This window comes from Bombus flavifrons, chromosome 3 (genome assembly GCF_040668555.2).
Source record: "Bombus flavifrons isolate JBK064 chromosome 3, iyBomFlav1_principal, whole genome shotgun sequence".
NCBI classification, from domain to species: domain Eukaryota; kingdom Metazoa; phylum Arthropoda; class Insecta; order Hymenoptera; family Apidae; genus Bombus; species Bombus flavifrons.
The window spans coordinates 7,960,890-7,976,145 of NC_138444.1; the positions used below are offsets into that span (position 1 = coordinate 7,960,890).

Sequence of the window (15,256 nt, forward strand, 5' to 3'; positions counted from 1 at the left end):
TATTCTAAATTTATTATTATTATATTCGAAATTCAATGAAGAACGATATTGCTCAATCACTCGGCTCTTAGTATTCTAAAAATTAAATCTTTTATACGGTTCTTCTCCGATTTCCCCAAAGATTCCACATCCCGCTCTAAGGGAAATATTTCCCTTGGAAATTTCTTGGTCACGTGACTCCCCTTATCCATGAAATTTGAAATTCCATCGAGAGAAGGAAAACGACGCATTGTAACGCGGCACGCGTACGAAGTTACAGCACGTTCGAGTTGAAAGTGCACCGCTGGGTACGTGGGATTTATGTTGGACAAAGCTGTGCACGTTTCGATCTGCGAAAACGTTTCCCATCGTTCTTAAACGTCGCACGGTATGTGAAAATGTCTATTTAATCGTACAAATGTTATGGATCGCTGTACAGACTAGTATCGCTTAAAGTTACTATATTTATTTTGCCACGTAGCATCATTCTCATACGAGGATCTTTAAGGATTTAAATTCTTTAAAAAAGACACAAAATTAGGTCATGGATGATGATGAAAATCATGATCTTTTCTCGATTAAACAGTCGTTCTCAAACGTTATGTGCATGGAAAATGCTGTAAGGGGAAGTTTTAACATAATCCGCGATAGAAGAGCGCGCCTGATCGAGTCAGCGTCTTCAGACAGTGGCACCGGAAGCGTGGTAGGACGAGCGTGCACTGGCCGGAGGCGAAGTCGGCCTAGATGCATCGGTTCCGAGTGAAACGGCACGTGAAACGGGAAGTGCGTCTCGATGTGGTGGCGGGGGCAGCTTGCATCGATAAAACGGAACTGAGGGTCCCTCGGTGCGGCCTCGGTGCACGTGCTCGCGAGATGCACCGGAAATACGCCACCAGGAATTCTTTTCAACTCGACGGAGGTGTTTGATTTGGGAATTCGACGGACCGTGCTTGATCAATCGACGAATTTATTATCCACCGTGTGTTGTTCGCCATCAAACGAAACCTTGCTTCGGGTAATCGCTGCGTTTGACATTTGAAATCAGCTTTGAGCTTGGGGAGAGTTTAGAGAAACGATTTATTCGCCTGTTTATCCTCTCTTGTGTGATTAACACTTGGCAATTAGGTGGTCTTTGAAGGAGAAATTTCTTTGGTGTACAAATTTTCGTAATGGCGAATTGATTTATTTTTTACAATCTCTCTTGAGATATTACCGTCGGTGACATTTCTTAGCTTTTCTTTGATTTTATTGTCCTGAATTCTACAAGTTAACGTTTACGTGTCGGAACATTTATATAAATTTTCTTTAAGTGCCACCTATGCAGAAATTCCGCGAATATCCCAATAGCTAATTCATGACATCAAATATCAAACTTCTACCAATTTTCTTATACCGCTTCTTAACACTCACTACACATATAACGTTGTTTTCCTTTCATGCAATTTCTTAACAACTAAACTTTGAACTAAATTCAACACCTGGATCCTCGCTTACAATTGTATTTCTTGCTCAACTGCCTCCACAAAAATCTGAATTTCCATAGCGATTTATTAATCCCACATCCCCTCTATGTATCCCTAATTTGTCTTCCATTCCTGTAACCATCGTCAGCACATCCCTTATACGTTCATACTCTGCCCATAATCAGCATACAAAGTGTTTCTTTGCAGAAGCGCATCTCCGTAACAGCCGCAGCATCCATTTTAATCCTGCGAAGCAGGTAGAGCCCAACATCGGCTTCGGTGTAGTTAGGTCTCGTTCAATATTTACAAACGGCAGCTTTATTCGTCTCCGGCGTGGGCGCGCGGGTGCTCACGGGACACCTGAGCCGTGTCGTTTCCACCTACGGTGCACAGACCGTGCATGGCGTATACGTTGGCGCACCTGAGTACACCAAGAGGTCAGGCATGCCCCTTTCCGCGGACTCGCCCGGTGAAATATCACCACTGCAGTCGCCGCAGCGACTGTGTTGTTCTTCGTTCTCGAAGGGCTGCGTGTCCTATTGCCAGTAGCCAAGGAAAACTCGCGTATATCGCGCCAGAGGGATGCTTGACCATCGACCGGATGCTACCCAACGCTTTACGACCCTCTTTGCGCGCTTTACTGCGTGCCCTTTCGCCTGACCCTTTTTCTTTTTTCTTCTCGCTCGCTCATACGCTTCTTTCTTTGTGGCTTCGTTGTTGTGTATAGGACGTTAGAAAAATTGCTGATGCTTGTGAATCGTGATGCTAGATTTGTCGTTAAAACAATGAAGAAGTTTATGTGAATATATGATACTTTAAATGGATGGTAAATTTTTTAATGAAAAATAAAACGAGCAGGCATAAAACCAACAGAATAATCAATAATTAAAAAAAACTTAATATTAGATAGTTAGCAGAAGCGTATGTTGATCTCTAGATTAAATGAAAAACGAGTATCAGGAGAGCAAAGAGTAAATGAAAATTGATTATAAGAGAAGATAGTTTGAAATTTTTCGAATGACTTTCTTTATAAAAGACAAAAAACTGTGACTTATCGCGTTTTTTCTCGTAATTTCGTTCTCGTATCTGTAATCTCCGTAATTTGTCTCGGCATGAGATGTATGAAGAATGAGCAAGTTACAGAGAAAGTGAGCTGGTTCGTAACACGAAAAATAGGCCTCAAACGACATTTTGTTGTCACAGAAACTTCCGTCATTATTTTAATGTTTAGAATCACATCTTATAAATATTGCCCAGCTTTATCAAACACCTTGTACTTTTTCTACCTTTTCCTTTTAAGGAATGCTACATTTTCTCGACGATTGTTTGTTTCCCCTGGGAAGAAGGATACGTTTCTCTTAAAACGGCTTGACTTTTATCGCGCCTAGTGTTATCCTAATTTAGCCAACTGGATGCGTCCTGTTTTTTATTATTTCGTCGTGCCGCAACTCGTTTCGAACAGGGAAGACTGTGTTTAATTATAAATCGATTTTGGAGAATTTGCTGGATCACGCTACGTCTGATTACTTCTGGCAATGAGTTGAGAGTGGTCCTGGGTTTAATGGACGCAGCTGCAAAATGATCGTAGACGAGTCAGGTCTAGATAGGTTGATATAAAGTTTTTACGATGTTCTTATTTCTGGAGGGTTATAAAAACGAAGCTAGGAATGGTTGCTGCAATATCGTTTAAAAATCGCGAAGGAATTTTACTTGTTCAGTATTCTCAGTATTTCTGACTTTTATGGAAAACAATGGGATTGTACGTGTAAGATAGATATATACGAATTGAAAGGAACATATCAGTATGATTTTACCAAAGGAGGTTTTGCAGCTTTAAATTTTCTGTAAATGCATGAGTGTCTAATAATAGTATAATAACGTAACAATTGCAGCAATACGTCAACAGAAATGAAGAAAAGACTAACGCGTAGCGATGCAGTAGAATACACGCGTCCTAGTCAGCCACCCTTCGTGAGAACTCCACATAATATACACTTTACGGCATCGCGATACATTCGACCAACAATTTCAGAACTTTCAATGCAAACAAGTCAGGAAATTTCTTCGAAAGAAACAAAGTTACGAATATTTGTAAGTTTATGTATACACCAGGCTTCTTGTGTTTTCCATATTTTATCGTTGAAAACTGTAGAAGAAGTAACTTGTACATTAACAATATCGCTTTAACAGCGCCAATAAAACACAGATGGTTAAAATTATTTATCGAACAACGACGAAAGAATTTTTGCAAGGAATTCATTCATCAACGAGGCTCGTTAATAAAGAGGCCCATGATCGATGATGACGTATTTGTTGCGAAAGGATGACCGTAAAGGCCCTGGCTGTGTCGCGCGGCTGTGAACGAAGAATTATATTTAAAACGTTCGATAGAATCACCATGCCGGCGGGGTAATCGTTAATTGATGCGCGAAAATTCAACGATGCTTCGTCCCGATCGTCGTCGACGCGAGCCGATCCTTCTCGCCGACTGGGTTTCATAATACTAGACGCGATTCGTGGCGTGCCGCGTAATCCTCTAAGATAATTTGCATCGTGCACGCCTCAAAAGATTTCACTTTCTTCCGTGGATCGTTGAAAACGACACGCTCTCATTAGCGCGCCTGATAGAAAAATATTCATCAGAGAATTTCACTCGTGGTATTCGATCGTTTTCTGCTCCATTTTCTCATTTTAATCATTCTATTAAGCGTTCAAAGGAGCACGGATTACTCCATACGAAATTGAGTTTCCTTTACACCATTACTATATATCGTAATTCTTTTAGCTTTCAATTGTTTCACGTGGAGATCGATATCAAAGATTATTATCAGTTGCATAGAAGCTTTTTATGATAAACGTTCATATACTGTTACGAACCACTGTACTTAATCAAAAATATTTTTTGTTCGATAATAAGTCAAGATATAAATTACATTTCGTAGTATCCATTTCGTCGTGTTATGTCTGAGTCCTGATTACTACAATGCATGGTTACTTAAAAAGCCAAAAAATTCGACAACGGTCGCTTTTGTTACGAGCCACTTGCTTCGTTTGTCGATTCGTAAATAAAATATGAGTTTAATTCTTGGCAATCAGTCTCCCTTTCCTATTCTCGTTCTATGTGTATCCAAGTGACAAATCGTTTCCTTCATTGGATGATTCAATTTGTTCCTGACGTGATTGATTGAAGACGGCTTTGAAAAATGAGCCAGGCCTAGTGCCACTCTAAACATCATACGAAAACAAGTGCTTCGACCGATCGATACAAGATCCATTCATTCACTGGTAGCTTAACCTATAATCAGCTTAACAAAAAAAAAAAAAAAAAGAAAAGAAAAAGTAGGAAAAACAAACCAGGAAAGAACGAGGAAGAAACTTAAAAATATTCTTCGTACACAATATTTGCTATTAATCTTCATCAAAGCTTAGCTTAAAAAGTCTAAACAGGAGAATGATGAATGGCAAAAATTCTCAAGTGGTACGGAAATCGATAAAAATCAAAGAGTGTCGTTTTCCCGCGAATTTCTTTCATCCTTTTAACGCGATTAAATGGAAAAGGAGCGATTATCTCGAAACAATCGTGCCGTTTGCCCCTTGCGCTCTTAGTGCAGCAGTATAGTCGGCTATAGTAGCGACGTTAGAGCGGCTCGAAGTCACGAGAATCGGTGGAAAGAGAGCTGCTGAATGAAGCCGGCTTCAGGGGGTGTTCCTGCAGTATTGATCGCCCCACCCTCGCACCACGGGGTACATGGTATCCCTCCTTTCGTTTTCCTCAGCCCCCGCTACTGTCACCCACTCCATCGCCCACTATGACTTTATCTTTCTCTCTTTCGCTCTTAATCTACTCTTCTTCGTTCTTCCTGTATCGTTTACTCTTTCTCCTTTCAACATACTGTATCCTACGTAGTCTTCTTCTCTGTCGCGTTTTCACAGTGTCTTCTCTCTTCTTCTCTAACTCTTCCCGCGCTACCATTTCCTCCACCTGGCTGTTTCATCGTTTTGTCGCTCCCTCCTTCGTTTCTCCCCTCCTCAGCCTTTTTCCACCGTTTCACAGATACCTTCCGTACTCTCAGCCCTCTCTATCCCTCCGCTTACAACCCCTAGGAACGTCCAGGGGTAACTTGCACCGCGGCCAACCCCCGCCGGCAAACAAGCTACCCCTTCAGCTCAGTGTCAAGGTTGGGTCAAGCTTGACTCGCTGACGAGGGTAGAAACTGGTTTGATTGCTGTCTCGGCATGAATAACCGCGCGTCGACGAGCTTATTTGGGAAATTGCTCGGTTTCCTGGGTATTATGGTGGCCGGTATGTGAGGGGGGTGGAGCGATCGGGTGGCTGTGGCCTGTTAGGTAGGACACAGGTGTAGGTTGTGTGAGCTGTTGGAATTGTAACACTGCCGGCTGAACAATGTTGCGGTCGGTTGGCCGGTATTCGGTAATTGCCGGTTTTCATTGAAATCGACCTACCCTGCGGGATTATTCGTGGAGTCGGGTGTACAGGTCAGAGGTTAAAATTTGCTCTGGGAAAGGGGAGAACGTCGATATTTCCGTTCCTCTTGCAGAGAAGAGATAACGTCAAGTTACGATGATGGATCGCATGAAATCGAGTCGAGTGTTGTGAGTTCTTATGAGATATGAAAATAGGCAAATATTGTTTGGGATTGGAACGATGTAACTTTTGGCTACAGATGTGTTCGATTTCAGTTCGATCATTAGTTATATATTTTATGAAAAATTATTGGTTCAATTTAATAGATGCTTCATTATTCACGTTTAAATTCGTTGTTTTTAAAAATGAAACATTGAACGAAGAAGTGTAACTCTACGTGTTTCATTTATTTTCGCATGTAGAAATGATCGCACGTAGGATGATCTTTTGTAGATCTTCGCTCGTATTCAGTTCATTCGCTTCAAACTTGAGCGTGTTTATAGTCTATACTATCATATTATCGTGTACATTCTTGAAAGAAAAATCCATTTGGAAACCGTTTAAAATCGAATATGAAATATTGAGGTAATAAAATGCTATTGTAACTGTGAGTGTCAAGATGGTAGGCTATTTCTTTCAAGTTTTATTCACAAATTTACATCAGAGAAGTTATATCCGGCGAGCCAAAGCAAATTCTCCGAACGGAACGATTTTTCAAACTGAAAAAACATTTGCCCCATAATATTACTTTCATCCTGCCTCGAGACCGACTTTAATAACAGAGCTAATCAAATAACTATAGCTCCGATTTATGAAGCGCCACACAGTAGATTTAAACAGCCAAGTTTCCACCGTTCCATTTTCGAGCTGGTGAGAATTCGTGTAATTCGCGCGAGCGAGTGGTAAAAGGGGCGGTAGCGGAGAATCGTCGTCTCTTGAGGATGATTTCTTCCGGAGAACATCGTGGCCCTCCTGTAACAACGAGAAAACGTACATTTAACAATGGAAGTATCTACTAAACGCGACAAAATGATAAATTTCGGACTTTTTATTTTCGTAAATGTTAGTATATTACCGTATTTTGCTAATATATTATTTCCTTGATAAACGAATTATTATTCATGATAATATTAGGTTGTCCGAAAAGTTTCTTTCCTTTCATAAGGTGATAATAGATGATCAACAATTTCTGTTTTATATCATTTTATTGAATTAGGTATGATCCATTTCGTTCTATTTCTATTACTATGTTCGTGCATAATTCAATAAACTAATATAAAGCAAAAAACATTATGCGTTTATTATTTCCTTATAAAACGAAAGAAACATTTTGGACAACCTAATATACAGGGTGGTTGGTAACTGGTGGTACAAGCGGAAAGGGGGTGATTCTACGCGAAAAAAGAAGTCGAAAATATAGAATAAAAATTTTTCGTTTGAGGCTTTGTTTTCGAGAAAATCGACTTTGAATTTTCGCTCGGTACGCGTGCAGTACGTTATAACGGATCTCACTGTAGATCGTTGTCTCGATGGGAAAATTAAAAAAGAAAAAAAAATAAAAAAAAAATTTTTATTCTATATTTTCAACTTCTTTTTTCGCGTAGAATCACCCCCTTTCCACTTGTACCACTAGTTACCAACCACCTTGTATATTCACATATTGTGTCCATATATGTATTCGTAATAATATATATCCATTGATTATTATATATAGCAATAATATGTCTCTAGTTAGTAATTAGCTATTAGACTTCAGAATTTACTAATTCTTTACTAATTACGTATCTAATAATCTGTAACTTGGGAATTGCAAAAAATTTCACTAACAATTTTAGCTCAATAATTGTGAAAGGAAGTCTTCATAACATAAACGCTAAATGTCTTCGACTTAATGGAACGGTAACGGAATCGTTCCGTGTCCGAGCGGTTAATATAAACCAACCTTAATGCGAATCGATCGTTGCCGGTCGGTAGTATGAATTAAACACCGCGGCCAGTCGATTCTCTCGCTCGTTGGCCAACGATCGATCCGCGACGAAGCACCGGCTTTGCATAGGTATGCATTTACCGCGAACCGGATGACTCCGAAATTTCTTCCGCCGGTAACAGGAGGCTTCCTAACGCTATTAGAACGTTAGCCGCGCGCTGGTAATGCCGCGGTTGTTCTAGAAAATCGACTTGTCACGGGGTGTCGAAGCTCTCCACCACCTCCTTCCTCCCTAGATTAATATTCTACGTGGAGCTTCGAATTTCTGTTCAATTTCGTTGATCCCTCTATCTAATCTGTCATTTATGCCAGAAACCTCGGCAAGTTTCCCCGATACTTTTATCTTTCCTCTGCGACTCTCGCCTTTCATACTGTTCTAGATATTAAAAGGTTGTACTCTTATATTAAGTATAATTTCTTATAAATTATATTTTCTTATAATTGGAATTAAACACTTATACTATATCAATATATACTAATCAATATATATACTATATCAATATATATACTATATCAATATGCATATGGATAATTATTAAAGATAAAAATGAAAAAGAATTCTTTCGTTTAGATTATATATTGTGCAAAGCATATAATCGAATTATTATCACAATTATAACTTATGTTACAATTCATGATGATATAGTTCATGAGACTTGATCTTGCGTGTATCTGTGTATTACGAGCATTTTTGTAAAAGAACAATAGTCTTGCAAATATTTCGAAAAATTGTATATCCTTTAAAATTGACTGATCATTTTCTAACCATTACAAACTAGGGAAAATATCGTAAAGTTTGCCGTATTAGTCTTCCTTTGATTCTAAGAAACGTTTGAAATGGTGGATAGAAAATGCGATGTGCGATAAGACGGCGTGAAGAACAAGGTACTCGTACATGAGAAAAATAGAACGAGAAATACGTGCACGTGAACAGTAAAGAGCACTACGTCGAAGGAATACATGAAAAATTGGAACAGTTTTGTCGCGGAAAAATAATTTCGAGTCCGAGTCGTGAGATAAAATTGTAACGTCGTTCGATTATGATTTAGTACAAGTGTAATTTAATTACACTTTCGATTCTATTAGTATCTCACTATTAAATATCGTGTTTAATTTTTTCTCGATTTTCATTTACAAAGTTTCAATTTGTCTGTGAGTTTCCTTACAATTTTGAAGAACCTACTTTGAACATCGATTTGCTAGGAATCGATCGAGTAAATAATTCTTTGATATTTCAACTTCAATCCAGTGGACATCGATGTGTAGCAAATATTGGCGATTCGTTAGTTATATATAGATGTACATGGCTATACGAGGCATGCAAGTTCTTAACATTGTGAACTTCTTATTTGATTTGACCCTTTAAGCAGCCGAAGGCGGAATTACCTCGTATTCTTTTTCCACTTATCTTCATTGGCAAGCACCAGGTGAAGTTGGAGATTTCGTTCGTTTCGTAATAAAGACCAGTTATTATAGACAGGTCATGGACACAATCGCTCTTTCGTACGATTTTATTTTTAATTCCGCTATAGAGATAAAGAGGACATTATTTAGGTCAAGTTATCTTTTATTATTTTTTTAAAATATAGAAAAACACTTATTTATATATATATATATATATGAAGGAAGGACGAAACCTAGAAAAGAGAAGAATAGAGGAGTGTGGAGAAAATGATGAGAAAGAAGAGAAGCAGAAGAGGAAGATTTAGAAACATGAGAACGAAGGAAGAGTGGAAGGAAAGAAAGCGTAGAAAAGGGTGAAATTGATACTGCAGCACAGATTAAAGTCACTGTAACCTCATACTTAAAGTAGTTCGCGCCATTAGTCGTCCTTTCTTGACGTTTACCATAAATTTATCCTGTTAGTGTTCTAGGAATAAAAGAAAAGCTCTAAGTATAGGGTATATAGTTCAACTTTGAATAATATAGATTTGGGCTAGCTTGGCTGTTTAAAATAAAATTAATATACCTAAATGCAACAAAGTTACTAATACTTCAGGCTATTCCGAAAGTTATATTTAGCTTAACTTTCTTATGTTCTAATCTTGTATTATCGTATATCCTAAACAACGATGAGTATATAATTAAACAACGTTAAAGGATTATAAAATTATTGGAGAATTAAACGAGGTGTTCACCATAGTTTCGTTATATCGTTTGCGAATATCTCGATTGTCCTCTCGGAATTATTTAATATCAATTTTATGTTTTCACGAAATAACCGCGAAGAGTTATTCGATGCAGAAAAACATTAATTCAATATTCGGTCGAGCGTCATACGTCAAGAGTTTCGATGTTCTCCGTAATGTATGCCGTCATAAAATATGAAACCTAATGGAAATACGACGATATCTTATAAAGCATAAAACGACATAACTCCGCATAAAATATTCAAATAGGAACGTTTAATAGATCATTATAAAATATTATTAGGGACACCGTTCTACTGTATTCGAAAGCATCGATACTACGATTCAACCAATATGGTTCGATACTTGCCCCGAAACGTTGTTTCGAAATTCGATATCCGTCATTACGTATTCCGCCATAAAACGTGACACGTAATAGAAATAAGGCAATACGTTATAAAAGATGAAATGTTAGATAAAACGAAAACGTGACTCTCGGCGGGGAAATTTTTATATTATATTCTTTTTCTACCCTATCATGAACTACGTATTTTGTACGAACGTATGAAGCATTGTTTTGCATGTTCCATGATATCGGTTAATATGATTTTAAAATATATGATACTGCTGCAATGCTGAGGCACTTGAATAACAAAATCTTTTAATAGAAAATTACAAAATATTGGATTTTGTATTAAATGAAAATACGGATTTCATGCAACGTTGCTTGTTAATGGCATTTGATATTCCATGCACAATAAAAAGAACGTAACGATCTCGTTTTTGTTTCTCTTTTTCATGGAAAGAAACAAAAGAAAGAGAATATTGGGAGAAATCAGATTTTCCTGGAAAATATCGCTTCAAACAGATTGAACGAGGAACCGTGTCCTTTACGAATTTACAAAGAACTTTACAAATTTACGAGAAAGACTCAAAAATTGTTGACTAGGATAGATTTACGTCAGTAACATTCTTCCCCGCTGTAACATATTTAGCTAATACAAAATACGAACAATACGAACAATAAGAGAAAACGGCAATATTTTACGAAAGTTGAAACGGTGTCGCGGAAGTTGTTCTCCGATTGTGGAAACGCCGCCAAGAAGGACGATCGGTCACGAGGGAGAAATTTCAACAGGGGCGTGCAAATCGCTAGCGACGAGTGGGCGGCTTTGCATGAGGCGTAACACCACGAACAAGGGGGAACTTTCAAATTTCTTCCTGCGATAATGGCTGGTTTCCTGTCGGGATTATGACATCGCCACGCTATGGAATATTCGACCCCCCGTTGCCCTCGCATCACGTGCAGATTTTATCGGTTTAACCGACAGCGATAAGGGTATTTCTCCCGCCATGAATTCCGTTGTTTCATTAGTCACGCATTAATAGCAATCGGTGTAAGGTCGTCTCATGGTCGCTCGATGGTAGCTCGTTCTACGTCGAAGCAGACATCGATGATTTTCTCAAATTAATTTTCTAAAAACGATTCTTCTCCTATACGGTCGAATCTCGGTAACTCGAATCTCAAGCGAAGGGAAGAATTAAAATTTTTCGAATTATAGACGTTATGCGTTATCGAATTTTCCAAGAGAAGTTTAACGAATGGAAACGACATAAAGAGGGTAAAGAGGAAAATGACTTTTTGCAAGGGTTGACATTTTCTGATTTAAGGAGATTCAAAGAAGAATAGATTGTTTGGTTTTCTGGAGCGTCATGTTTGGTACGAAGCACTTTGTAAAATTGGAATTTTGAAATTGTGAATTGGGATTTGTGAGACCACTATAGTACGTATAAGGTTTGGAGAGAAAGCAATTTGGAAATTGAATAGTGAATGATATTTCTTTTGTATAGAAATTCCAAAATTCTATACAATTCCTTACCGTGATAAATTACTTTAACGAATTTCATACAAATAATCATTTTCAGAGTTTATTTTCACTTATTCTCCTTTTTACAAATGTTCCAAAAGCTGTCAGTTTAGTTATACACTACGATACTTTATCTCAGAAGGTTTTAGATCAAAGGACGAGATCGATTTAGTTTGATATTTGAATGGCACACGGGGTGAATATTAGAACGAGAACTTCTTCACGATCTCCTGAGAGGCACGATTCTCGATTAATTTACGACATTCTAGATCGATGCAGTGCTATCTGGGAAATTCAGGTCGCGGCCCTCTTTATCTTCCATCGAGTCGCTTTGGTTATTAGCAATCTTCCCCTAACGAGACACTTGCTAATTGTATTTTCATAATCTTAAAAGTTACTGCTTTGACACCAAGGGATTTTAACGAATCGAGTGGTTCGTTTGGGTCTTTGCTCGATCTTTGCGTTTTGTGATTAATTTATCCACTCATTCTTTAAAGAATCCAAATTTAAGAGAAAACTTTTATTTCTTTATGGTATAGCATATCTTTATCTTATCAATCCGCATAATGGAGGAAACTAGATTTTAACGATACGTGGATTAACGTTAAATTTAGCAATGGATGTGTTTCGTATATAGTGACTTTCGAGTTATAGTCAAATACCACAACCTAAAGGTTAAAATGTATAATCGAATAGAATACGAGTACATGTTAGGAAATTTAAATCAGCATTACCTATCGGTCAATATATTCTGCTCGTACGTTAAATCTTAAAACAGGAAATACATAGCTGTCCACATAGCTACGAAAGATACAGATACGTCATTGTATTTATTATATTAGGTCGTCCGAAAAGTTTCTTTTGTTTTATAAGGAAATAATGGATGCATAACATTTTCCGTTTTATATTATTTTATCGAATTACGTATGATTCATTTTGTTCTATCAAGATAAAGATTACAACGTTTGATAAATTAGGTTTCATGTTTGTATAAAGATGCATCGTTGTAAAAGACGTGTCTGTGAAAGAAAGACACTTTCCGGACAACCTAATAGCATTTACGTTAGCATTACGTAGCATTAACTAATTAGATCCAAATACATTAAACTTCGTATCATTTAGTAATAATTTATAATAAGTACGAAGATGAAATGTAAAACCTGATGAGAGAAGATCTTCATTGGAGGATAAGTGTATATGCTAATGCCTTTTGTAGTTACTATCATCGTAACATTTGTCAGTTTTAACAATTTCTATTTTTCGATGTGTCCATTTCGGGCTGAAAAGTGAGAGAGCTCGAGTACTCGAAACTTTTCTTTTTATGTTTCAAACTCGACCATCGTTTGCCTTGTTTTGTGTCCAGGTCTGACAAAACGGATCGCAAAGGCATGGCCAGCAGTACGGAGGATTACGGGTCGGAATTACAGGAGCTGCAGTGGGGTGGTGGTAGCGGGTCGCACTTCCTGCGCAGCGGCACTCACTTCCTGAGAAGCGGCACCGGTGGTTGCTACGAAGCTGAGGATTTAGAGTCCACCAGCAGGCATCATGGTGGTCAACACAGGGGATATTATAGCCCTCCGGGTACGAGTTACACGATCGTCGAGAGACCACCGAGTGCTCCTCATCACCATTCCTCGCACACCACACCGTATAGGCACAGGGGACACGCCACTGGAGGCTCTGGTGCTATTTCGCCGGAACAGGTGCTTAGGTAGGTTCTCCAATGCTCGTTTTTAGACTTCTTATAACTGATTTGTCTATTAACCTGTTAACCGAGTCTCTTATGCAGAAAGTTCGAAATTAAGCTAACAGAATGATAATTTGATAGAGATATATTCATTTCGACTACGTTGGTATCAGTTTTTGCAAATGTAAGTGTAGTAAAGCATTATAGGAATTTCGTTCTGTTATCCAGGATTTAGAACATAAAAAGTTGGGATTAATGTATTTTATATTGTTTTTAAACAACAAAATGGTTATTTAACGACGGAAAGATTGGGTTATAAATAGCTTTTAGAATGATTTATGTTGATTTGAACAAATGGGATTATTATTAGGAAGTTGCAATGTGGCTATTTTTATTCACTAGATTAGAGGATAGGGTATCGATAGAATATTCTATTATGCGATTAGGAAAGACAACAAAGTTTCTGAATTAATCAGGTAGTCTGCAGACCTTCAGTCCTAGATCACGTTTAATTTAAAATGATGCAATGAACGCTATAGATCGAGTCTTCTTTTTATCTAGTCCACTCACCAGGTAGAAAATTATATTGTTAAAGTTAGCGATTACCAATAAAATTACGATTGTATTATCACAGAACGGTGGTATTAAGGCAGAATTAACGATAGGTTACTAAATTAAATTTAAAAAATTCAGACGAAATTTCACTCAAGATAACCTTTAAAGGTCCCAATTAATTATAAAAAAGTAATATTGAAATTTCATCACAGACTTTTTGGAAATGGTGTGTCCGAGCGTCGACAGGGCGATAGGAGAACGCCAGCGTCTTCGCCAGCGAGTGTCGCCGCTGTTCGAAGCACGCCATCGTCAACGTCCCAGCAGCAACAGCAATCGCAGCAGTCGCAACAATCGCAGCCGAATCCCGCGAATCCTCCGACATCACCGAGCTCTCAGCCATTGAGTTTACAGGAGCTCACCGTAAGGACAATCACCATGACGAGAGATCCACCGGACTCTCACCATGGCTTTGGGATCTGCGTGAAGGGTGGCAAGGACGCAGGTGAGATCCGAAGTACCTTCAGGCTACCTCCATCGCCGTACTTCGCGCCTCAAGATCGAGGTATCTTCCGACAACTGTGACTTTCATTGCCGCTCGTGTCTTGCTGTACGCGCGTCGTGGTGCTCGAGGATTTTGAATTGCGATTCATAGCGAAATCGAATTTTGTTTTAAATGAAATTCATAAAAAAGTTGTGCGATAGATATTTCTTTTGATGCTTCCTTAGCAATATTTTATTTATAAAATGTTAAAAGTAACATTGAATTTCATAATGAAATTTAAATTCATAACGAAATAGCGAAATATTTTTTGTTTCTTTGCACTGTTTGATTTGCTTCTTTGTACTGTTTAATATGTTTCTTTGACATTTTTTTTTTACTTATATTTTGATCATAATATGTAAATAGATACATCTTTAGATAAAAGTTTTAGAAATAACTGAGAAATGTTAAGCAATTGTTAGAGGAATATCATTGGAATTGGCATTTTATGCGACAATAGAAGTACCCAATGCATAAGTTCTATGTATATATTGTAACGTATATGTAGTAAGTATGTATGTTAATACACTAGTAGGTTTGCTATAAAGTGTATAAAGTTTCACGATAAGATTATTTAGAAACGATTGGTCGATACAAAATCGCAATTTATGTCTTCGCACC

General features: G+C 37.9%; 1 protein-coding gene across 1 annotated transcript in view; it reads left to right on the forward strand.

Moving 5' to 3' along the window:
- dysc (whirlin protein dyschronic) overlaps positions 1-15,256 on the forward strand; it is a 108,189-nt gene that overhangs the window by 20,557 nt on the left and 72,376 nt on the right. The window contains 2 exon segments of the mRNA XM_069109165.1: positions 13,216-13,563; positions 14,307-14,656. Of these exon segments, the coding sequence (XP_068965266.1) occupies positions 13,216-13,563; positions 14,307-14,656 (698 nt within the window).